Below are 27,631 nucleotides of genomic sequence, written 5' to 3' on the forward strand. Positions count from 1 at the left end.
GGGCGTCGCTCCCGTGGATATTTTGGATTGAAAAAAAATAATTTACTTACAAAAAAACTATTAAGTAGCTAGGTACATAATTCTTTTTTGGTCTCCTGTACAGAAACATTTTATGGACTTGTACAAAACAAAATATTGTGTTATTATTAAATAAAAGCAGTGCAGTAAGTATAAGGAGCCATAAATTAATTTTCCATTCCCCTCTAAATTTATTATAAGTATAATGTACAAGGTAGGTACCTGCCTACAGCCTACCCACAAGTAAATAATTATTATGCATTAGTATCAATGATGTTGGAATTTTGGGAATAATAATAAATTATTTGTTGGATGGTACAAATGGACCCAGATCGTGTAATTAATCAATTTGTCGAAAACTAGAGAGAATTTGACGTCTCGAGATAATAATATCACGAACCAACGAATCGGCGAATTAAATATTGATTGACTTTGTATTCGAGCTTGCGCAAAAAAACGGCCTATTACGAAAGAATTTTACGAGACAACTTAGTAACAATACTCGACCAAAAATATCTTGTTGTTATCATAAAAAAGGGAATGTATGGTACTTTTTTACTTGGTGTCTTGGTATTCCAGCCAATCAGTGGCCTCGCATCGGTCGAGCATCGAACGACAAGCCTGTCAAACAAATATTCAAATACTCTGGATAACGATACGAGAAGCTGTCTTCGGTTCGCATACGTTTGAGGGATCGTCATGTTCGGCAGCGCCGTCTTGCGGAGTGTATTATTTGTATTTTGTACCGAATCGACAAAAGATTGTTTAGTTTTCTAATTTTATTTATCGTGTAGGTAATACTATGTAAATAATTTATAGAAGTAGGTAAGCAAAAATGATCCCCATTGTATAATATTTTGGGCAGAAAAAATTATACGAATGTTGTTGTTTTGGAAAATTTGAACAATTCGTCAAATTTCAAAGTTCATTTTTGGGTTCTGTTAAAGTCCTATTCAAGTTCTGTTATTATATAATTATAGGCTAGTTGATTGACAAAACTGAAATAAAAACAGAACTTGAAAAGTGTTTAGGGAAATTGTAGTCAGTAGGAAATTATCGTTCGCTACGTTCAGAACCAACTTTTCCCTGATGATGCACACTGTAAGACTGTTCGTAATATTGACTAAATAACAACACGGCAGTAATCCCAAAAATCAGTAAAAATTTATAATCGCTAACACAATACGAATACGCCAAATAATAAAAAAAAAGAATGGCCGCAACTGTAAAAACAAATGAAATTTTGATAAAAAATGAAAATGCCACTTTTATTATCTCCCCCGACGTAAATAGTTGTATTTTTTAGTAATTAAGTTAAATCTAAGTTTTATTTCAAAAAATTATTAGTATTAAGCGTGTCCACCTACTATGAAAAATTACTTAAAAATCAATCTTTAAAATCCTTTTGTCGTTCTGCAACGATATTCTTCCATGTTCGTGAAGTTTTCAGTTCTACTCCGTGTCGTACGGATCGCTGTTATAACAGCTGAGCTTCAGTCCAGCTGCGAGCTCTCCGAGTCGTCATCCAAAGTATCAGTTTGAGATAATCAAGATGGCGACCGTATTCCGCACCCGTGTCTCCGGTAGCGACTGAATCACTTTTATTGACATTTCTCAGAGCGCAATGAGTATTTAATAAGTGTTAAATCGAAACATTATGTTGTCGTTATGAAATGCAGTGCCGCCGCGGGTCTGTCCGAGTGCCGCTAGCTCTGACACAAAAACAAAAACATGGCCGGAAAAATATGTATCTAATCTAAATGCCTTTTCTGGTGCCGATTTTTAGTGTAAAATGTTCCCAAACAAGGTCGAGCATGTGGATTATGACTTCCTAAAGACGGACAACTACGAAAAATGGAAGGGCACGTTCTCAAACTCCCTGGGAAAGGTAAAAAATCCCTTATCTTGTCCTTCCAAAATGTTCCCACTGTCAAAATAAATACAATGAAATTCACCGATTGATCGGATTTATTATTATCTCTAGACGCCGGTCTTTCCAGTGGTCGGTTAATCAAAACCAGAATACGAGATTAAACCAAAATACCATAAAATGTACAGGAAAACTACATTCCAGACTAGTCGTTTTACCGAATGAATGTTTTTTTATGGCAGATTTTGATGCGACCTAATATAACTAGCGATATAATGATAACTTCATCCATTCTTCACTGAAATATCTACAACATTTCGCCTTATTATTCCGAAATAACTATAAGTTGATTAAAAAGTACAAATTTGTACCTCTCCAATGGCCGAAGGTTTATTTATCTATCAATGTCACCAGCGACAGCTGTATTACCATTTTGTAAAGTCCATCAAACTTCGCAGCTGTCGTAATGGAGATTGACGTTATGAACATCTTAAGTACATTGGTAATCATGACAAACAAATGAACCTTCTGTCAGATTACAATGAAATGGCACCTGTTTTCAATTTTTATGACATTTTCAAATTAAAAGTAATACATAGTACAAAGTTATAATTCTTTTTTAAATTTATATTTATTTTGTATAATTACTACACGCCAAATATGACATCAACACTATAATAGATTGTCAAGACCATTAAAAATATACATCTGTACAGCGCCCTTTAAGTGATGTTTCACAAAAACGGTTGGCTGGATGCTTCTTGCGTTATAGTAATTAACACCACTTACATACCAATGGCAGTCGGTGACTTTGTAGAAGGGATGCTGGACAATAAGTAGGTATATATCTACTGTCAAATATACAGACTAGCCCACAAACAAGATGCAATTACTGATATAAATGGTAATGTCTAATTAACTCTATAAATCCTTTATGATCTGCAACATCAATTACATATCCTAAATTAAATTACTAATTGAAGTATATTCAATGCATCAAAAATGTTTAACTACAGTTATTAAAGCCAAACTGTTGAATGCATCACGCAAGCATAAACTAAAAACAATCCACTCGATTTGTAATAAGGTATGCTATTCTGTGCATTATACACGTAAGCATTAAAATCGTTTTTCGCATGTTGGATGCTCTAGCCAAATCCGTGTTTGGCCTTGAAAGGCCTAGGCAGGCAGGAGTGAATACGCTTGTGCGAAATTCGAATTCTTTGCAGCTTTTTAGATACTAGGGACAAGATAGCATCCAAACTGTTGCTGGTTTGTGTGTACGCAGTTCATAGATATTCAAACATTCGCGTTGTGTTGTGTGTGTTAAGCGTGGCGAGCCTCTGAGTACGCTGTTGCTAGTATGTTTGTATTGCGCTGTGCATTTGCGCAAAGATATTCAAGCATTGAGAATGTATATGTATTTTGATTTGCTCCATGCATCATGTAAATTACTGTATTTCTGTTTACGGCTAGAAATTTTTTTAAAGCTTTTTGTCTCTACAGTCTAGAACAAGGGATGCGGTGAATCCAAAGCTTGCATGGAGCGACCGCGCCTGCTATAAAGATTGCAAATACACATACATGTAACAAAATCTAATTTATATTGTAGTTTTATACCAACGTACATAATTATGATAATAAATATCGTCCTTGTTTAGGGAAAAGTCACCAAACCACACTTATTTTTGAGATACTGCATTTTAAAAGATAGGATGTCAAGGTAAATTCAATCATAAACCAGCAAAACAATAGAAAAAAGTGATAGCATTATTTCTCTAACATTAAATTTCAATGTCTCAAAATTTGGTTTGTGGTGTTGTGACTTTTGCCCGAATGGCGGCAATATTATGTCTATTCTCTGTTAAATATTATGCTAACGGTCTGTATTGTTATATATAGTAACTAGATCTGAATAGTAGACTCTTACTTTTTCCTTCCTTCCCCCTTATTTCTAACATTCCCAATATTGAAAACTGAAAAAAATTATTGTGACCAGATCTGAATAGCCAGGTACACCTAAACCTACCTCTTACTCATTTCCTTACACTCCTTTAACCCACAGGAGCCAGCAATATTATTCAATACATAAAAATACATTTTTGTTAATGCCAAAAATGAAACAATACTAGATTTTTTTTTTTTTAATTTTAAAATTATTAAAGAAAGACAAACATTCCCGGGTTACGAATAACCTGACAATATTTGAAAATCTCCTACTATCACCAAAGTAAGCTGAAAATGTTGCTTGTGTTGTGATGGAGTAGCCAGCCGAGGAATTGAACACACTAAGCCCGAGTGGGACCCAAGCGCAATGTCAACTCGGCCACCGACCGGTAATGATATTTTATTTTTGTGTTTAACAAACGCAGTACAAGTAATAACCACAGGCAAAATTAATGTATAAGGTCGACACTGCAATTGCTGTGCTTCGTGACATGCGCGGGCACAATTCTTTAACACTGCAATTGCAGGGCTCCGACTCCTAAGGGTTAAGCAATACAACATACCCTGATTGTCGATGCCTTAGACAGAGGCGGCTCGTGACAGAATTTGCCAGCAGTGCATTTCACAAATAATGGTAACATGTAAAATAGGAAAATAAAGTGATTTAAAGGGAACTACATACCCAGTACAAATAATTCATTTGTAGAGAAAATCCATTCGTCGCTCTTTCATTTGAGAAAATTCTTCAATTACAAGATTATCAAAGTCTGGTATAGACGAGATCATCATTGAGACGATCTTGGGACATAGTATTCCTCAGAAATGTTTTTACACGTTTCAACGTAGAAAAACACCTTTCGCACTCGACAGTTTTGTCATCGGAATAGTACAAATTATTTTTAACAGTTTCACTATTTCACTAAAACACTCCACCAAGTTACACTTGTAAAATAATTGTAAAATTGATATTGCTCCGTCAGCATTCGCAAAATCATCTCTAGTTTGTTGGGAGTAAATGAACTTCGGTTACTTTTGATAAAATCAATGTTAACCGCAATGTTTTCATTAGCACTCATTTTTAAAAAGCTTTTTGCAGAGCAAAACTCGCAAAAACCGTCAAAACGCCGCGTCAATCGCCAAAACTGAATACTGTCAAGTTTGCAGATATGTAGATCGCGCCGGTAACGCTAGAATATTATAACATTGTTAATTAGTTCGAAATATGTCAATCCTAACTAATGCATTCCAAACGTTTTACGCATGTTTAAGGTATTTGATAAAGATCAGGATGTTTCGGCGCATGCGCCGATAATGCACCGACCACCTTCTATCTCCACTGCTCTAACACATCAACAGCCGTTATGGGTCTCTACCTGTCTCGCTCATTTCACGGTTCCGGCCTCTAGAGATAGTGCCTATAGAAGGTACATGGCATGCCTCGGCAAAGCGAAATATGCACGGGTTGATACCTATATTACATTGTTTTTCGCATGCGCGGGAGTCTAGTACAAACTTTGATTGGTAAGAATATTATGATCTGGCGGGAATTCTTCGTGAGTGGATATACGATTTTACATTTCTGACGTATATCGATGTTTGGCAGTGCAGTGCACAAATGCACTAAGGCAGGGACCGCCTCTGGCCTTAGACGCACTGGCTCCGGACAGTTGCAATTCTTGTGCAGTACTCGCATAAAAAAGGGATTACTTACAATCAGAGATGTACTTTATTTCAAATAAATCCATTTCAAATGGAAATGCAAAATGCAAAATGGGTATTTTCCATTTTGCATTTTAAATGCTTTTCTAAAAACCATTTTGCATTTTAAATGCTTTTATCAATGCATTTTCCATTTTAAATGCTTTTTTGCAACATTCTTCCTACTATCTCCACTCATCTTTTTTTCATAAGCCCCAAATATCAGTCGGTTCTCAACCTCGCTATGAGAGATAATTTACATTTGTCAAGTTGCTCACTGGTAGAAGCCCTGGCAATTGAGTGATACCATTACAAAAAAATACTGAATCAAATACTGAACATGGGGGCATGACGCTGTAATAAAATGTTAGATAGCAGTTTCTATGTTTTTACGTTGGCAACATTTGTCCCGCGCAAATTTTTTGTGGTTCATAATCCGTAGTCGTGGCATTTTTTGATTTACCATCATGTAATATGTTTGTTCAACATTGATGTCCATTATTAAATGACAAAACTGTTTAAAAATTCTATAATTATTTTAATTGTTTGACCTGAGAAACCATTTTGCATTTTTAATGCATTTTGAAAATAGGTATTTTGCATTTTGCATTTGAAATGCTTTTCTAAAAACCATTTTGCATTTTGCATTTTCAAATGGAAAAGTTTAGACCCATTTCCATTTGAAATGTTTTTTCAAATGGTTTTGGGTACCCATTTTGCACATCTCTGCTTACAATCCCCATTCAGCCATTTGATTTAATTAATATCATACTCCGAATAATAATACAGAAACATATTAACTGCTTATAGCGGTTTAAAGCCAATAAATCTGCCTAGATTTCACCATTTATCTCAATTTAGGTGGCAGGTGTGGGTACCGCCGCCCCGGGAACAATTCATTGCATAACCAACACTTCTACATAGGTCACCCCAAGACAACAAGGGTGCTTGGGTTCATGGGTTGAGGATTATCTAGGTTTTGGCGGCGGATGCCTGTGACGGGCCGGATTTGTAGAGACTTATTGATCCAGACCCTCGACCCATCGGTTGCAACGCAGCGGGAGGGATCAATTCAAACGTCCGTCATTCCTGGACAGACTGACTCCCAAATTCATACCCTCTCTTTCACAGATCTTCCTCTCTTTTGCAAGTTGATTGAGATGTCGATTAACAAGCTAAGGCTATATTTGCTATTTTTGTGTCATTTCTCTTTGGTGCATGTTATTATTGTTCAATGGCTTTTGTGGGAACTCTTATCTCAAAATTAGCTCTCAATGATAAGATAACTCTGTCAAATTATGATAGTTTTCTAAGAATTTTCAGGCAAACCTAATTTGATCTACTAGAGATTACAAATTATGATCATTATTTGGTATTGAAATATCCAAAATGTGCTAGGTTAATACATGAATGTTTATAATATATAAAGTATTGGTTCCTACAAAGTAAATATTTCAATAATCATGAATATGTACAAAGTAAATATTTCAGTAATCATAAATATTTACAAAGTAAATATTTCAGTAATCATAAATTAAATATTTCAGTCATCTTAAATATTTACAATGTAAATATTTCAGTAATCATAAATATCTACAAAGTAAATATTTCAGTAATCATAAATATCTACAAAGTAAATATTTCAGTAACCATAAATACAATATATTAACGTTAATCCGGTGTTGTTCTGGGTTATGAACGGTTTGGAATAAAATTTTGATGTTGTGAATTCTAGTGTATCTGAAAACTGAGTGCATTTTAAAAGTAGAAATAATAGTATTGTAAAGAATTGAAAAAGTTCTTCGTTCATCACATTCGTCACATTTTTTTTTTTTTTTAGCAGTGGTACTTATTCATTTATTTGTTTTGTAAGAAACAAACAGCTTTTATATAAAATACAATGATAGATATAAATATACAAGTTAACTGAAGTCAAGCCACAGAAGATTTTACCACACTTAACCACTCAGAACATTAGAACGTCAAAAGACGTAAATATGATAATAGCGGTCAAGACATTAGAACGTCTTTTCACGTAAACGCGCGAGATTTTACAAAAATCGATTTATTTCCATCACTAGTATACGGATTGCCATGATTTAAAAAACAGAGTATCGATAATGAATAACGCTACGCGTCTGTATTCAAGAATATCTATGGAATGTAGAGGTGCATTATCTAAGTCGATTGGATCTGTCATCTTGTTCGTTCATAATTTATTGCGTTTCTAAATAATTTATTAAAAATATTTTAGTTTGGACGGTTAATATTTTGAGGTGACTAATAGTTTTTAATTATATTTCTTCAATATATAAAGTGTTATTTCTTTATGATACTCAGAAAAAAGTACATTTTTCACAGCTTTGAAATAATGGTCAGCGATTTTTACATATTTTTGAAGTTTTCAGAAAATGTATATTTAGAAACGCAAATATTTACGTATAACAATACAATACGATAGTGAATTTCATAATCTTTCCAAAACATCTTTTAGAATGAGGCTACGTTTCCCAAAACGTGAGTTATGAAGCTTTTAACAAAACTCGTAAATATCACAAAAATTTTCACGTTTTGACAGATCGCAAAGGAACACAAAGTAAATAATAGTCTTTGTCCGAGAGGTTAATTGATTCATTGGGCATCTCCGACTTTTTATACCATTCGCTACTGTATACCACATTGTTACTTTTAAAAAACAACATTAATCCAGACTTTAATTCGACTCTGTATCTCATTCCAGTGCAGAGATAAAGCGTTAAGTCTTCCTCGAGCGTCCCCGACCTATTCTACGATTCAAACCACTCTCTAAACACTCCCGGCAAAACTGGTTCAGTAGTTTTTGAGTATATAGGACATATACATACGGACATTGCCATTTATTTATTTAGATTAAAACTAAGATTTTTGCTGTGTTAGTTGTACTGATATATAAATGTGAGGGTCTCTGAAAATCAAGCATCATCAATTCAGCACCGGTGCCTGCCAACAGCCAGGAGACATGCTAAATGCTTGTCCAACTTTTGTACACAGTTCACATCAATTTTATATTTGGTAATTTGTACAACTAAGTGTAAGGCCTGAGAGGTACAGCGTTCTGCGGGGCAGGCGGCGTGCGGAGCGTGCGACCATTGAACGTTCGCTGCCTTTCCTCAGTGAACAGACATCGTTCGGTGAAAACAGCCGTAATTGAAATTGCCATCATGGCTTCATGCAATATTATCGATATGTATATTTAGAAGACAATTCATTTTTAAAATTTGACTACGTCTAAGGAAGGTCAGAATTAAATTGTAAAAATGAAGAATTTTCTACATTTTTTAAAATTTCACGGTTAAATGAAGACAAATTTCACAAGAATGTCCTTGTCAAACCTTTGATCATATATCAGAAACGATTGATTTGCATTTAAATCTTATTATTAAATACTACTAACTTCCTGATCCATACTACTAAGATTCCTGCATTATTTCTTCCAACGTTGTACTAAAAAAAAAATCTTTTTTGAATTATGTGTATTACAGATTTATATAATCCTATTACAATAAACACCTACTAAAAGCAATTAAATACAATGTAAAAATACCAAAATGATGAAACTATCTTAAATAATAAATAATAATATTTGGATGATTTGTTTAGCGCCGTTTTTGTGCAAAATCACCCCAATTAACTATAAATTTTATTTTGTTTATTTACATATATATTTTTTAATATTCATATTTCATTAAATCATAACTACAAACACTAAATATTCTTCATCTTGATGCTTACCACTCTTCTAGACATAAGTGCCAGCTTCTATAGAAGAGAAACATTAAAAAATCAAAAGCAGTGAAAACTAATTTTAGTTAACTTTAATGATTATGCTCTGTAAATTGATTAATTATTTAATAAAGAAAAATTAAAAAAGTGCACTAAAATATTTAACAATAATATATTTTAGAGTCTATCATACCTCTTGTCATGCTATGCTAGGCCCGAACGTCCGTTCTGCCGTGTAGAATATAGAGCAAGTTGTGATGTCGACCCAGGCGGTAGTTGTTCAGAACGAACAATTTATAGCATTCCAAGAGGAATGGGGCTGTCAATAAAATAGTTTGTTATTTTAAACCCTGTTACTGTAAGGGCCCCATTAACACAAACTGATGTCTACCTGGATGCGCACACCCCGCTAAACGCAAGCAATCATACTCTCCATCGCTCAACCGGCCGTCACTTGGGACACTTACATGTGGTTGATTCTGGTTCTTGTCCTTGTGTATTGTGTGTTTATCCGTAGAGATTGAGTTTTGAAAATGCCCAGGAAAAATTACTTTTTTCCCTGTCACCGTTTTACATTTAACACAGATTGATCGTGTAATTAAATATTTGTATAATTTGTCACAGTAATAAATAAAGCCTAAAATAATCATGGTATTGAAATCACAAGAATTCAGACTTTTGTAATTTATGGACATAAGCACTTTTTATATGAATTTTACTTGTGGTGTTATTCTGAATTCTGGGAAGAACTTTGCGTGGTATGGCTACTATCAGAAATGTAATGAAAATGTTAATAGTTGTCCTGCTACCCAATTAACTACTTGCAACGGGAAAAAAATCCAAGTTGTAATTGACCATACTAGTAAAGCTCTTAGATATTGATCCCATAGGGCTGGGTGACTTATTGGTTGGTGCTTATTAGGTGAAGGTACCCTACGTAAGCAGCTCCCACACATTTCATCGACACCGGTTCCGTTTCAAAAAACAGATTTATTTTCTGTGAGGATTTAAAAAAAAAAGTCTTGTATCATCTGGGTTATAAAGGGTTAAACTATGTTGTGTTTACATCTTCTTTTATTGTCTTCACCTATCGGAGGTTGACTAATGTCAGGGCAATCTTCGTTGTGCAGACTGCAGCCCGAAACAACTTCTTTTGTATGATGGGATGGGAATATCTAGGTCTGCGAGCAAATCTAAGGTCTCAAGAGTTGCCTTGTCAACCTCATTAATTCCGCCTGGGAAAGAATGAAGCCCGCATTCATTGGCCGTATGTTTGGTGGTCTGTCCCGCACCGCATTCACACATCTTCAAAACCCCACCTAACTAACCTATTGAGAGGGTCAGAGTTTAGAAGCGGTGAGAACCCAGGCTGCCTCTCAGTGGGGTTAAGTTTGAGATGGGCATTTCTGCAGAACTGAAGAGTGCAGTATGAACCAGTATAAGAAGGTTGTGTGTATTAACTGTGCTGTTCTATCTTCGTCAGGTGCTGGAGCAGGTGCACCCGTCTCTCAATGCCGCGGAGGAGGCCCTGCTCTACGTGGAGGAGCTGATCCTCACTCTCATGGGCAAGCTGTGCGGAAAACCATCACCGCACACTGTGCAGGTAAACCTACAAAACACACCCCCGTACACTTATTCTGAATCGTACATTCGGCAGAGTATTTTTTCTTGCCTAATCATTACTATATTAAATATAATTATATAAATACAAATGTCAAATTTCTTTTAAAAATTATAAATAACCATGTATTTTCTTCCCTCTTGGCCACAATCAAAAACAATATCAATGACCGTCTACTAAGAATCTCTTGTGCGAATGTGGCGAGATTCCAGATATATTTAGCGATAGCCCCCAGAACTTTACAAAATTTTTTGAATCTCTTGTTTTCACTTGACCTAAACTTCTTTGTCTATTGTTTTTGCTGTTGTTGTTTTACATACATTGTTGTACAACATTATTGGATAGTTGGTATTTAATATTTATATATATTTTTAATGGTTATCCTCTGTCTGTTGTGTACTTTATAAATTAAATTAATTTATAAACTTACGAGGGGCGGCTGATGGAAAATGAGCTTAACTAGTAAAAGTTGACCGATTTCAAAATCTTTCTTTTTTTTTCAATGTAATCTCTTTTTTGAACATCAATGCATTTCTCACATCGTTGATACAGCATCAAACCGGTTTGGCTATTATAAACATTTGTTGTCATGTCAAAAATGACATGGCGACGCTTGGATTTATATATAATTTATTTTATTTTTATTGAATACAAAAAGATTTATAAATTATGCGCACAATGTCTCTATAACTTTACCCGTGTCTGCTACAGGATGTGGAGGAGCGCGTGGGCAAGACGTTCCCCGTGCCCATCGTGCGCTGGGCGCTCGGGGAGGCCCGAGATGCCACCGACAAGACCAAGAAGAAAAAGCCCGTGCTGCCCGTAGATAAGATCCACCACATGCTGCAGAAGGTATGCTTATTTCTTCATTAATTTTTTGTACGCGTACACCAAACTTTGTGACGGACACCATGGCCGCATTGTTGCTTTGCCATTGTGGTTAGTCAAATAACTGCTTTTCTGCCCTGTTCTAAATAACAAGTATGTTACTCTTATCAAGGCGCTCTCAAGGACTTTATTTATTTTTTTATTAAACAAAGCAAATATATGTAAAACTAATCTAGAACCTCAACTCCCCCTGAACGGCAGGAATTAATAAAATGATTATGGGTGTGTTAGCATTTATGATGTAATTTGTAGATGAAGTCTGACGACAACATATTGGAAACAAACAAAAAGAAACAGCGTGGCTCTTTGCATGGTTGCCATTTAAACATTCTCAGGGAGGGTCCCAGTGGTGTATCTACATTTAAACATTCTCAGGGAGGGTCCCAGTGGTGTATCTACATTTAAACATTCTTGGGGAGAGTTCAGTGGTACACCTACATTTAAACATTCTCAGGGAGGGTCCCAGTGGTGTATCTACATTTAAACATTCTTGGGGAGAGTTCAGTGGTACACCTACATTTAAACATTCTCAGGGAGGGTCCCAGTGGTGTATCTACATTTAAACATTCTTGGGGAGAGTTCAGTGGTACACCTACATTTAAACATTCTCAGGGAGGGTCCCAGTGGTGTATCTACATTTAAACATTCTTGGGGAGAGTTCAGTGGTACACCTACATTTAAACATTCTCGGGGAGAGTCCTAGTGTTATCCCTGCATTTAAAAAATCTTGGGAAGAGTCCCAGTGGTATACCTACCTACATTTAAACAGTCTCGGGAAGAATCCCAGTGAAATACCTACATTTAAACATTCATGGGGAGAGTTCAGTTGTACATCTACATTTAAATGTTCTCGGAGAGTCCCGGTAGTATACCTACATTTAAACATTCTCGGGGATAGTGTTATCCCTGCATTTAAAAATTTTTCTGAATAGTTTCGGTGGTATACCTACCTACATTTAAACATTCTTGGGAAGAATCCCAGTGGAATACCTACATTTAAACATTCTTGGGGATAGTCTCTCTGGTACTCCTACATTTAAACATTCTCGGGGAGAGTCCTAGTGGTATCCTTGTATTTAAAAATTCTTCAGAAGAGTCCCAGTTGTATACCTACCTACATTTAACCATCTCTCTCTTTAATCCAATTTAGCTAAGCTTGTTATGTTTGTTAACTAAAGATGTCCTCCGACACTTAATTTGAGAGCCTTGGTAGCACATGACTGTATTTATCAAAATATACTATCGGCCTCTTCCTGTTTAAATGTAATAACAAATATGATTGATTAAAAAAATATCTTGAATCCGTTTCTAGGAGGTGTTCATGTACAAGATAGACACGCTGGTGACATCCTTCATAGTGGCCATCGTGGAGTACATAGCGGCGGACATCCTGTGGCTGGCGGGCAACTACGTCAAGAAGATCGGCGTGTCGGCGGCCGGCGACGGTGGCTTCCAGGACATCTCCAGCACCGACATCAAGACCTCCATGAACGCGGACAAGGTAGTTTCAACCAATCACTCTAACCAATAAAACAATTCATTAACTAACTGACACAACAACAACACAACCAATTATTACTAATTTTTCAGCTTTGTAATTATTTTACAACCTAATCTAACCCAAGCACTTCACATAACAAATTCATGAACTAACTAACTCTTCAATTTTGCAACATTTCTCCATCTTGAACACATTGTTTACGGGAGATGAAGAAACACGTTTTTTTGCATATTTCGTAATTATCTTAATTTGAATAAAAAATTGTCAACACAAGGTTAGAAATTAGAAGCAATAGTTCAAAAGTTTAGCTATTTTATGTGAAGAGTAATTTTTCTTACTAATTGTTTTTAAAAAATTACCCATTTTCATTTTGGAATGGCGAACAAACCCCCGCGAACAATGTGTTAACCCAAAACATTAAGGGCCATCTCAAAACATTTTTCGAAACTTTACGCCGATAGATGGTGTTATTTTCAATATCGTCTAATAAAACACTTTTAACACGTTATGCTTTATAATATTGAGATGAATTATTGGTTTGCGAACGTATATAAGTAATATTAATCTGTATAAATTTTTTATGGTACCTATAATTACATAATCGTAGAAAACGGCTGAAAAATACACAATTTCATTGCAAAAAATACGTACAAAAGACATTTCACGCAGCTCCGCGCGCGTTGGTACAGGAAATTTTTATTTACCCAACCAAAACCATTTGCGAAAAAGACTCCATTTCAAAAAATTTACGATGTTTCGCATGAGTATGAAAGAGACACGAGATAGAGGTTTGTTCAATTCACTAAACTAAATCAATGCCTGGGAAGATTAAATAATTTATAAAAGGAGCCGGCTAGGAACAACGGTATGTGTGCCGGGAGCTGGCGTTAACTGGACCTTTTTTTTAAATGCCGCTTTTGCTAAATGAACATAATCATACCAAGCGATGTAGGTATATACCTACATAGTAACCATGTATTCGCGCTTTTGCTTGCTCACAAATATTTCGCGAATAAGTCAAAAGGTTACACTTTTTCTTACATTTCTATGGGGCGCATTCATCAAACCAACGAAGTGGTTAGAATTGCCAGACGGAGAAACAAATTTGTCATATGCATAAGTCAGAAAGGGCTCTCGTAATATCAAGCATCTAAATAATATAGGCATTGTTTTGAAATCAGCTCGCCACGTGCGTCGTAATATATGAGTGTCCACAAAGACGATGCCTACAGTGTGCATATGAAGTCGCCTTTTCACATTAAAAAACTTTTTGTATTTTGTAAATGGGTATATTTTATTTTCACAAATGACAAACATGTCATGTAAATAATAGTAAATCCTTTATAGGGCAGAAAGGTGATTGAAAAAAAAAACTTTTTGTACAAATATCTTATACACGGTGTCCATAAACTAGTTGTAAAACTGCCATCACAGTAAGCGGAAAGCGTTGCCTGGGTCGTGATGGAGGAATTAGCCAGCTGTGGAATTGAACTCACGATGCCTGGCGGGAACGACGATAGTAAAAGATTTTTTATTTACTTATTTATTTATTTTTTATTCTTTTCACATATTCTGTCCATATTTCTTTTTTTTGTAAGATCCTTTTTCTTTCAATGTTTGTTTTAATATTTTGTCCGATAGCTTGAATTGGTCTACTTTGTCCAATTAATTCATCATCTTTCTCACAGAGAAGCAGTCCTGGATTTCTCCACAAAAATTAATTTTAGGGGTCTCGTCATTCGAACACTTGTTTTCTTTATTTCCGCGCCAGTGTTTGTGGGAACTAAAAGATATAATATAAAGGCATTAAAGGAGTATAATTTTTGAGCAACATTACATATGAATCACCCTATACCAAACGAGCGACATGGGTCATAAAATAACAAGCGTGATGGTTAGTTAGTTAGGTAGGTACCGAGAAAATATTTAAAAAATAATAAAATATTTTGAAATAATTTCATAATACTTACCTGTATTCCGATTCGCCGTGCTGACGTTTCATCCCGTTCGCACTTAAGCTGCTGCCACACGCAAAGCTCACATCAACAGATAATATAAAGCACAATAGCGCTCGCCATACAATCCCATACAGACCCGACACACGTAAAAATATAACGCGCTATAAGTGTGGTTCTGAACTTCGCTAACCGAATTTATTTTACGTAACCGCTCCCGACGCGATATTTGAAAAGTTATGCGTCCCCCTCTCCGCCGTAAAAAGGAGAGGGGGTCATTTTAAATTACGGAGCTACCAACAAAGTTCCGTGTTCCCTTTGACAGCCATGACATAAGGAGCCTAATAATGCATTTCTTTTTTATTATGTTAGCTCATATCGTCATGTGTGCTAGTAAATTTAGGAACATAAAAAAAACTTTATTTGGCAAACATACTTAACATATATTTAAAATATAAATATAATCAATATTTGAATTTGAAGTAAACAAATTTTCGCCCTTTCAAAATTAATCATATTTTTAATCTCAGTATGTTTATATGGTAATATCATTCGGTTTTTTGATAAAGTTGGACGGCTTGGACGAAAGTTGAGCTTATTTTACAATAATTTATTATATGTCGCTTTCGTCGATCGGCGTGCGAACTGCGAATTTCCTGATTCGACGGAGAGGTTATGTCAGGTTATGTGAAAATGCGCTATTTACGCGCAGATTGTTTAAAATCTAAAAAGTTTTTTAAATAGCATTTATAACTTATAACTATATAGTTGGCGGCATCTTCATCTGAGGATGAGCTGTCCAACAGATCCAGCAATAGGCGACAAGTATCATCCATTTCGAAAACGTGCTCAAGCTGTCAGTAAGTAAAGTTGTCACTTTGACAAATGAAATTATGTTCCTCGGCCGCTCTCGAATTCAACTGACCCCCTCTCCTACCATAGGAAGAAATATTTGATAGCGTCGTGTGTCGGTAGAAAAGATGATGCGCTGTACATTAACTTTTGATGTGAGCTTTGCGTGTGGCAGCAGCTTTAGTCTTGGATTCACTCTTTTCCCGGAATACTGATGATTCTTATAAAGGGCACGCCTCATTTTTATGGAATAACAATGCTGTACAAAATCGAAAAAAGTCACTTCAAACCGCGGCAGACAATGACTGTTGTAGCCCAGCTACACTACTCGCGAAGTTGATCGAAGTTGACCGAATACGATAGTGTGGGCACGAACTTCGCTTCGCTTCGGTCATCTTCGCTTCGCTTCGCCCGACTTCCGATTGTTGTCGGTAAATGCGCCCGAGTCAAAGGACTCGAAGTTCGAACACGAAGTTTCTGCCCACACTACTCGGTTCACTTCAGTTCGCTTCGAGACGTCGTGTTTGGTGGTTGTGCGTGCGCAGAGTCATAGTGACTATACGTAATAAAATATGGCTTCTACACTGTGGTCACAGGACCTAATTTTTTTGTTCCTAGAAACACTCCAATCCGAGGCGGTTATTTGGGACCCAATTGAAAGGGACCATAAAGATAACTAACTAACTAACTAACGTTGAATAAACTTGACGGCCGGCATAGTCCAGTGGTAACGCATTGGACTGCCATTCCGAAGGTCGCGGGTTCGAACCCGGCGTGCGCAAATAAATTTTATTTGATTGATTTGTGTTATTTCACAATTAATTAATTAAAATAATATATAGTATATTTGCGGCACGTTCCAGAGTGGAAGATACTACCAGTATCGCCCTGGTGTAAGACCACCATTCAGAATTGAAACGTTGCTCCAAATGGCTTAAGCCGTGTTTAGTGACTAGATCTGAATAGCCAGGTACTTCCCCACCTTCCTCTTTCCCTTCCCCACTTACCTTCAGCCTCACAACATCCCCCAATTGGGGATGCCATAGTCTCACTGGCTCCAGACGGGAGCAGTTGGGACTCTTGTGAGGTATTCACTATAAAAAAAAAAAAATAATAAATAACCATCACGCCGTTTCCCCGCAGGGGTAGGCAGAGAGGACGGACCGCCAAACAACTCGGTCTTGGCACACACTCCTTGCCTCATTCACATTCATACATCGTCTCATACATACTCTTCTATTATTCTGACTCTTGACATGGCCCGACTCGAGTATCTGATTCACTTGATCGTGCCATGTCTTCCTCGGGCGTCCCCGACTTCTGCTACCATTCACATTTGCATCATATATCCTCCTTACACTCCTATCTTCGCTCATTCGCTCTACATGCCCAAACCATCTAAGCGTCCCTTTCTTAATCTTACTCATTACGCTTACATCAGCCTTGCCCTCTTTGCGGATCTCCACATTCCTCACACGATCAAACATGGTTTTACCACACATACGCCCTTGAGGTGATTTTTCACAAAAACGGCGCTTTACAAATTATCCAATTATTATTATTATTATACGCCTCAGGGATCTCATTTCAACAGCATTTAATCTACTTTCATCCTTTATTTGCCACTTGAACGTCCATGTTGCCTAGTGCACGGACTCCGAGAGACTGAGCTACTCGCGAAGTTGCACGAGTGTGTGGGCACGCACTTCGGACTTCGGCTAACTTCGTCGAGGACTTCGTCGAAGCGCCGAAGCGAGTAGTGTAGCGGCCGCTCAAATGAATGAGAGAATGTGAATTGGCGGGCGTCTAGCTAGTGATAGTTACAGATTTAAGAAAGTTCTAAATAATTACAACCGCTCTCACTATAATTATTATACAGTTAATTTTGCCTTTTTTACTGCGTGCCAAAACCGCAAATGTTCCTTGCGACGAGTAATACTGGAACATTCGTAAAAAAGCAAAACGAACATTCTATCAGAATAACAAATCAAGCCGCGCAAATTGACATTTTTACTACAAATTTACTGACCACTTTAACACCGTAGGAATGGGCTAATAGCGTGCACGTGAAACATATGGCTCGCACATATGTTTGTCTCCTTCTAACACGGATTCGGGCATTTCGGCTGGCGGTGCCCGCATAAAATAATTACTTTTGTTAATTTAATTACTTGGTTATTATAAGTGATAGAACAGTGAAATTTTCGTTCGCGATAAACTCATTACGAGTATTATTTTTCGGTACTAAAATAAATAAAATATTATCTATAGTTTTCAAATGTGGCTGAAAAATAGATTGTATGGGAATTGTCACATCTGTTTCACCTTAACTGATTTTACAGCTTTGTGAATATTTAACAAACCAATTTAACAACTTAACCTGACATAATTAACTAATTTAACATACGATAATCATTTGACAACGTTTTCTGACCTTATTAACAAAACTACATTTTTTTTTTTTTTTTTTTTTTTTTAAAAAAGAAAGACAAACATTCCCGGGTTACGAATAACCCAACAATGTTTGAAAATCTCCTACTACCACCACAGAAAGCCGAAAATGTTGCTTGTGTTGTGATGGAGGACTTAGCCAGCCGAGGAATCGAACACGCGACGCTCGGGTGAGACCCAAGCGCTATGCCCACTCAACCACTGACCGGTCGACATTTGGTCGATATTTGTGTATTACTTAATTTACAGTTTTATGATTACAATAAAACCGCTTTATGGGGTTCTCAATTCAACCCTTCATGCCTCTGTCTATTCTCCAGTTCCCTGAAAGAACTATAAATATGAGTTACACTTATTTTAATCTATTTATTTACATCTTAGCTCCTCAGGCCTCTGGCATATTTTGTCAGAGGGTCGGAGTATTTCTGCTTTGCGATAAATTGCAAATAATTGTAATATTTCTGAATGTATCCAAAAACTAAAAATTGTTTTTGAAAGGTGATGAAATACACTTTCAAATTTTATTATTAGAAATATACATAATTTTTTAAATGTTAAAATGTTGAATGTAAACTTTAAAAATGGCTCACCTTACGATTTTTCTAACCAAAATTACTGACAATGAAAAATAAATGAAATAATAATTTAATGAAAGACAACGCATTATAAATGTTTTAGTCACCTTACTTTTTTGTCGTTTCATATAAAAATAATTCATAAAAAGTTTAATTTTTTTTATTCAAATTGCGGTCTGAACCTTTTGTTTCATAGAGGTGTACATTTTCATTCTTCTGTGGCTAACTTCTAGATTTAAATACAAAGCGTGTTGTTTTCTCTTTTTAACACCGTTTAGATCATATTTCTTACCATGAGAGTAAGGGAGACAATGATTTCTATGAGACCATATTGTATTACGTTATTATTGTTGTTTTTATATTATTATTATTAGTTTTACTACATATATGTATATGCTTGTGTTATTGTATATGTCATATGTTCTTATTTTTATTAATGTTACAGGCTGTTACCTAGTTTGGGGTATTTAAAAAAAAAAAACACGTTTATGGCTACAACAACATCAATAATGCCATTTTATATCAATATTAGCACTCTATTACTCAATCAGGAGTCGACACTGCTTTGTGGTATTACAAAGTAATTCACAAAATTTCCAACTTATTGCAATTTACAGTACAACCTCCATAATCCAATCTAACGAGTTTCAGGGAATTTATACAGTACTTGCTGAAGTCCGGCTTTATGCAGAGCTTTTCGAAATCAGATGTAGACAGCGACCTTCCTCTTGAAGGTCAAGTGTGCGAAATTTCATCAATCAGAATGAAACTAGATTTGTATAATAAAAATCAAATTCACGCCGCTAGCCACAGACATTCTTCTTTATACAGGGTGTCCGGGTTGTTGTAATTGTTTGTATGGATAAAATAATAATCTACTTTGAAAAAATATTTATGTACTGAAAAAAAAGCAATGGTATATCGAAAAAAGTTGTTCACCTTTTTTACTTCTACCATCATGTAGAATCACCCGTCGAAGTTGGTGCACTTTACCCTCGGACACCCTGTATAAATAGATAAACCCAAGTTCTAACACTGTTTATCTGAAATATATTGAACAATAATTGAAAAAAATATGGCATGTTGTCTTATTTTTGACAGTTAAATAAATGTTACAAAGCTTCATAGCTCTTGATGGAAACGATCTTGTAACCTGAAAATAGTTGATAGCATAACAAGCTGTGTAAATTTCATGACATTCTGCTTTATGGTTATAATTTGGATTACTTGAAGTTGTGATTAATTGGGGCTGAAATACGAAAAGACAAGCTGTGTAAATTTCATGACATCCAAATTTCGGAACGGACTTTCTGCTTTGTTATGTATTTTGATTAGTTGGGGCTGGAATACAAAAAGACAAGCTGTGTAAATTTCATGACATCCAAATTTCGGAACGGACTTTCTGCTTTGTTATGTATTTTGATTAGTTGGGGCTGGAATACAAAAAGACAAGCTGTGTAAATTTCATGACATCCAAATTTCGGAACGGACTTTCTGCTTTATTATGTATTTTGATTAGTTGGGGCTGGAATACAAAAAGACAAGCTGTGTAAATTTCATGACATCCAAATTTCGGAACGGACTTTCTGCTTTATTATGTATTTTGATTAGTTGGGGCTGGAATACAAAAAGACAAGCTGTGTAAATTTCATGACATCCAAATTTCAGAGTGGATTGGTTATAATTTTGATTACTTGAGGTTGTGATTAATTGGGGCTGGAATAAGAAAAGAAAAACTGTGTAAATTTCATGACATCCAAATTTTAGAATGGATTGGTTATAATTTAGATTACTTGAAGTTATGATTAATTAGTTGGAATACGGAGAGTTGTACTGTGTTGTGATTATTATTCAAACATGCAAAACTTATTTGATGGTGTTAATAATATAATGCTTTACTGTTTTTATGTGAGCACCAACTAACTGCTTTTTAAGCTTATATTTCAATATGATATTGCATTATTGTTTATAATTTTGAAAGATTGGTTTAGGCTCAGTGAGACGTTAAGGCGATGCATCTCGATGTGTAACATTTGAATTTGGGCAAAATCAAGTATTCCTTACGCAGATGTCGATAGGGTTAAATTACCCACTTACCACCAACCGCCTGATGTATGCAAAAAAAGAATCGCCAAAATGCATGTTTAATTTTTTTTTGTGAAGTTCATCCAGAAATTAATATTAGAATGTTTTACGATCGTAATATAAAGGACTTAATTAATATTAGAATGTTTTCCGATCGTAATATAAAGGACTTAATTAATATTAGAATGTTTTCCGATCGTAATATAAAGGATTTAATTAATATTAGAATGTTTTCCGATCGTAATATGGAGGATTTAATTTGCCATATTATCAAATAAAATCATATTGTAAGTAGGAGATTTCACATTTCAAAGCCTTTTTTATAGGGCTGATACTTTTCTAGGCTTATTGGTGTCGCGTATCTGGGACTCCACTCTATTAGTTGGTGTTGCTGGAATAAGCCCTACGCAATGCACCCAAAGGACCAGTCCCAGAACTATGTTCATCGCAACATAATATGGAACAATTAATTTCAAATGCATCCGCTAAACTTGATAGACAGTATTCCCCTATGTTTTAACCTGGGCTTCTGGAACATAAGAAAAGCCCAGATAGGATTATAGGATAAAAAGGGAACTCACCCGTCGCAGTTGGGGCCTGTCTGCCAGATTCTGGATGCACTCAAAATATGAATATTAAATTATATTTACACTAATTTATTCCACTATTGTGGTTATGTTATACGTCAATCCTCCCTGTCTGAGGTACTACTTTATACTGAGCCATAGATAAACCACTCACTAGATCGATACCTTCGGGCTTTTTGTTTGAAACAAATTGGTCCTAAAAAACCATAGATATGCCAATATATAGACTGTAAAATTATCATTCGGAGCCTACTTATTATACTATACACCAATGAAAAACTCTACAATTAAACCGGTCATGGTGACATTTTGGGATGGGTTAGATAGGTAGGACAATTGCAGGATTTGAGACTTCCTATCCAGCAAGTCTGCGAATGCACACCTACCAATCCCATATATATTGCGTGAATACTGCTACATTATAGCAACAAAGCGCAAGATGTGTTCCACTCGCAGTATTTAATTAAAGCATTTATAACATTTCTAAGCAATCAAATTATAAACCAAAAACATTGGTTTTGGTTAGGCTCTGATCTTCTCAGCCCACCCTTTGGGAACAAGGGTAGTTGGTGAGAAACTAACTAGATCAGTAAAATCTTTGACTCTGGAGTGAATGGATATACACGATATCGCCCTAATGAGAGACTTTTGAAACATCAATTGAAATGGCTTTAGCAGCTACGTGTAGTAACTGGATGTGAATTTACCATCCTTCCTCTTACCTTATTTCCTTCAACGTCACAACATTCCTAATAGGGGGCGCCATAGTACCACTGTTTCGGGCCAGTGGGACTCTTTTTGGGATATTCACATTTGTCAGTTGCTTGCTGTTTCAATAAACCTTAGAATCGAGGAGCATTGAGTGCACTTGATGCGTACCTTCACAAAACTGCGCTGCATACACAAATTAACTGTTATCATTATTATTATTCCTCGAGAATTTCTCTTTGATATGGTTTAAATTCTAATTTAGTGTCAGAAACTAAGTAATGTTTTGCAGTAAAGAAAATGGCTTTTGATGAATAAATTTTAATTATGTTAGTATGTACAAAACAATAACTGAAGGTCAAAAATGACCTGAGGCATTTATTTATTTGATAATATTCTTACTAAACTGTAAATAGCTTTATGTTGTAAAGCCCAATTTATCTAGGCCAGTATATTGCCCAGAATATTGTACAGAAAATTGTACGAAAAGTCTTTTGATTTCATTCAATCAATTCATTCAATCTTGAGAGATTCTTGGCAGTAAACTAGCTCGTTTATATTGGGCTCAATGTTTTTTCATCTATATCTACTATGTACATTGTTCTTTTTCACGCCAACTAACCAAATCGTCGCAAATTCAGCACAAGGTATGTACATTCGCTTTTGAGGCAATGTTTTAACACATTGACCGACACTTGCCGGAAAACAGAAGTTCGTGATATGACACAAGCTGTCACACATGTCATATCGCATGACACAAGATGTAAATAAAAAATGTAATCCTTGGGTGTGACACTATCAAGTATAGAAGTGTACGCATTGTGACACAAATGGACATGGACACAAATACATAATTTCACTTCTCTGTCCGTCCCTGACTAAAAGATGTATGTGCACATTGTGTCATATCACGTCTCCTCTAAAACGACATCAATTGTGTCCATGAATATGTTAATGCATAAACGATTGCGTATTATGATTGTAAATAAAAACAAATGGAGTAAATGCAAAAGCGCCCATCGGAGTTGGCAGAAATATCTGGCACAAATTACCGATGGTTAGTAGTATCAACATCACTGTTGCTACAATCTTTGGTAGAGTCTTGCCAGTTGCTAAAATTCTTGCAATATTAGTTTTTAATATAGTGCATAAATTTATTGATAGCCCATTCCCCTTGCAATGATAGATCACATGTGTCTGAAAACTTCAGTCATAGTAATCACGACAACTTGTTAATGATATCACTTTGCAGAACAGAGGTTTTAGCACATCATAGCATGACAAGAGGAATGGCTCTATAATGAAATTCTTAAAATGGCAAATTATATATTTAATTACTCGATTTGAGATTTTCACCCCCTAAAAGTGTTATAGTGATTTGTTTTTGGGGTATTATTCCGTGTTGCATTACCTCCTTCTTTAGCTAACGTTTCGGACAGCATTGCAGTATCCATCATCAGGGCAGACTTCCATACTGACGCAACACGGCATAATACCCCAAAAACAAATCACTATAATTTAATTACAAATTTTTTGATTAATCTTCCAAAAAAAATGTTTAAATGTATGATTAATCTCTATTACAATAATTTTAATTGAAAAGAAACGCATTCACTTCTTCTGTCTCTCCTACCGAGAATTCGGAGCTAATCTCCACACCATTCGGTCATCCAAGTTTAAACTTGCCAAGTGTCGACACTCATTTTGTGCGACATTATGTTTATGTGACATTTTTTTCGCTCGAATACCTCTTCTATTATTATGTCCTTAAATATTTTGCATTAATTACCAGTCGTCCTGTATATCAATGAAACCTTTAAATACTGACTTTCTCATGCGTCCCAATATTGAATATTTTTGATATAAAAGTTATCATGTGTAAAATAAATACTTCAATGTAGATATGAATGTAAATTTGATGTTGCTAGTGACTTAATACATTTTGGTTATAGCTCATTCAGCACACGCCCTGTCTCTCTCACAATACTTGCCTGACTTTGCATATCTCCTATTGGATCTTGAAACACGCCCACACCTCATTTCTTGTATTCATCTTTATTTTATGCCCACTCAGAAAGAAACCCAGAAGAGAAAGAGAATTGTGTTGAGGGCGTGTCCGCATACCCTGAGTAAGCTCAATTGTTCCTTACTTTTGCTAAAATTGATCACATATCAAAAGTCGAAAGGCCTTTCATTGGGCGACATCACTTTTCTTTCAAATCTGTATTGATCGAACTGGGGATTGTCCGTTCGGTGTTTCCCTGGTTAAACACAGTGAAGACAAGAGACAACATAAAAAACACTCCGTTAACACAACATAATGCACATGATTCCAGGCGCTGATGGAGATGTTCTACCAGGAGCAGGTGGTGAGGCGCGAGAAGACCGCGCGGGAGGCCACCTTGGCGCGCCCGCTGGAGCCCTCGCGCACGCCCCGCGCAAGCCTCACCTACGAAGATCTGGTCAAGGACCTCATGAGCGACGAAAAGCACTACCTGCGCGACCTGCACATGATCATCCGTGTCTTCCGCGAGGAGCTCACCAACAACATCCTGCCGCCGCATTCCAACGTAAGTATTCCTTTTACAGAGACAGTTTGCCAAATGTAGTACCCGTGAGCAGTCAGGCCATTGCCCATTGTACCTCATTCCTTTAACAGTAACCTGGTCCCTTTGATAAAGTTCACCACAGTTATCATTGGATATACGGCTGTCTCCTGGTTCCACAAAGAGTCTTCCAAGGTAGCTGAGCTTATTCCCGTCGGGGCCGAAAATCAGCACCGTAGGTGAATTGGAGTCTCTTCATAAACCTGGTCCGCCATCAATAGGTTAAGGTGCTCCCATAGCCGCTGTGCCCACATGATGCACAGATGGGGCCTTAAAGAGTCGGCGATGTGTGAATGTGGTGCGGCCCACCATAAGAAAGAAGAAGAAGTCTCTTCATCCTTTTTACATTTCCTGCATCTATTGTTTTCCATTCCCAACAGCTGCATGTGTCTAGACAACTACTGTCTCAGGAGGTGGTAGTGTCCTGTTAGTTGTCCTACCAGTTCCCTCAATAAATTTCAGTCCATATAGAGTAGTTGCCTGGTTCATCTAGGATCTGGTCCATTTATGAATACTTTGGATTGTGTCATTCCAGGTTCCCTCTCCCTTTCCTTCTAGTGCAAGGAATTGATCCACCATTCATTGGTGCGGCAAGCTACGGTCGGCATGGCTCCTGCAAGCGGTGCTTCCACCCTTCCTTGCTAGTCCGTCAGCCCGCTCGTTAGCTTCAATATCATTCATTGTGTTACATGAGGTGGTGCAGCGCTGAAAGATCGCCAGGGAGCACACCAAATCTATTATAATAATTGTGTTTTCTTGTTTCCAGGATGTGGAGTTGATCTTTGGCAACCTGGTGGAGATTTATGAGCTGACGGTGACCCTTCTTGGCTCTCTCGAGGATACGGTGGAAAGCGCCTCCGAAACTCAAATGCCTCACATTGGGATCTGCTTTGAAGGTGGGTTTCTTAATTTATTTATTTTTCCAATAACATCAACATTAATTGGTATGCCAAGCTCCCGCAATACAAATACAAACCCCTCTTGTATGCCAGCCGTAAAATTACGTTTTGTGCGCCATGTGACAGTCATTTCGTAATTACTCACTGGTGTGTTGCAAAACAACGTTTCTCTAAACTGTATTATCATGCAACCCGTGTCGAAACACTTTTCTCGGACAAAATTATTTTGACTAAAAGCCCCGTAAAGAATTCATTGCTTTTATTTTTAAGGACAAATGGGTTGGAATGAAAAGTCCTTGCTGAATTTATTGATACATATTTGACTGTCAATACAATAAAACATTATCTTACAATGTTGTGCAATAACAAGTTATTTGTGTTCCAGAGCTGGCCGAGGCGGAAGAGTTTGACGTGTATGTGCGATACGCACGCAATGTAACCACTCAAGAATCACGCGAGGCACTACAGAACATTGTGGATAACCCAGAGGTAAGATTTTGCTACATTCATTATTATAATAAACCTTACCCATTCGAAATTATTTTGACTGAAACTGACCACAGCGACTGAATTTATTTTGGCGCTATCTTTGATATCGCAGTATCTCACAAATCTTTCCATTCTCACACTTCAGTATCCGTTTTTCGCACTTTAGAAGGGGGAACATCACTTGTACTCGCCACTGACGTCGAAGATTAAAGTATTCATTTCCACTTGTTTCTGACTCCGAATCTCTGGTATCCTCCACAAGATCGTCGAGGCTACAGTCTTGGATATCTGATTCATAAGACTCTGCCAGAATATCCCTGATTTCATTAAAATTCAATCTTCTTTCAGCCATGTTTGCGAAGCCTATGCAAAGTAAAATCACAGACCGCGGGAATAACCCATAAACACTTTGGTTTCGACCTTAAGTAAAAGAACCCTTTAACTTTAAGCTATCTTAGTACAAAAAACAACCGTAAGATGTTAATGCATTCTACTTTTTACGTAAAAATAAACACACCTTAAATTGTGGCGGCTTGGACGGAATCGGTTAATCACTCGAGCGATGGGTGATACTGGGGTACTGCGCTTTAAAGCCAATGAATCCACCTAGATCTCACCGTTTATCCCATATTTTTAGGTTCTGTTCTATGGCCAAGTGATCGCTCAAGACGTTTTGAAAATTTGCCATAATATGCCTAAAATCATTTGAGTGGTTAAAACAACTGATCATTTTTTTGAACAGATTACTTGAAGTATGTTAAGAGTGGAACCTGTTTGTGTCGAATACTTTCTTATATACGTGGGAAAGAGGAAATGAGATGTCAATTATTGATTTTGCAGTAATTGACTCTAGGTTGAGAGCTGTTACCGAAGACTAAATAGTTTTCAGAGGGGCTGAGGTTGAAACTGACCACATTCTGGTAGTGTAGAGACTAAACCTCTTTCGCGGTTGGTGCTCTAAAGTGAAAACGGTATTAACTTCAACAAGAGTCAATAGAAAAACTGCAAAACGATAATGTGAGAAGTAAGGATGCATAGTGGGATGGTGAGATTAAAGAAAGAAGGAATGAAAGCAAGGTTATGTCTGATTGCAGCTTGCAGTGCTTCCGGTGAAGAGAA

General features: G+C 36.5%; 1 protein-coding gene across 1 annotated transcript in view; it reads left to right on the top strand.

Moving 5' to 3' along the window:
- Positions 1-1,575: 1,575 nt before the first annotated feature.
- LOC149410469 (protein son of sevenless-like) overlaps positions 1,576-27,631 on the top strand; it is a 79,216-nt gene continuing 53,160 nt past the window's right edge. The window contains exons 1-7 of the mRNA XM_089648049.1: positions 1,576-1,906; positions 10,779-10,898; positions 11,628-11,768; positions 13,117-13,305; positions 24,855-25,088; positions 25,891-26,020; positions 26,409-26,512. Coding sequence (XP_089504175.1) covers positions 1,811-1,906; positions 10,779-10,898; positions 11,628-11,768; positions 13,117-13,305; positions 24,855-25,088; positions 25,891-26,020; positions 26,409-26,512 — 1,014 coding nt within the window. The 5' untranslated portion in view covers positions 1,576-1,810. The remainder of the gene's footprint in view (positions 1,907-10,778; positions 10,899-11,627; positions 11,769-13,116; positions 13,306-24,854; positions 25,089-25,890; positions 26,021-26,408; positions 26,513-27,631) is intronic.

Source organism: Hesperophylax consimilis, chromosome 27 (genome assembly GCF_061612785.1).
Source record: "Hesperophylax consimilis isolate HC1 chromosome 27, BYU_Hcon_1.0, whole genome shotgun sequence".
Lineage (NCBI taxonomy): Eukaryota > Metazoa > Arthropoda > Insecta > Trichoptera > Limnephilidae > Hesperophylax > Hesperophylax consimilis.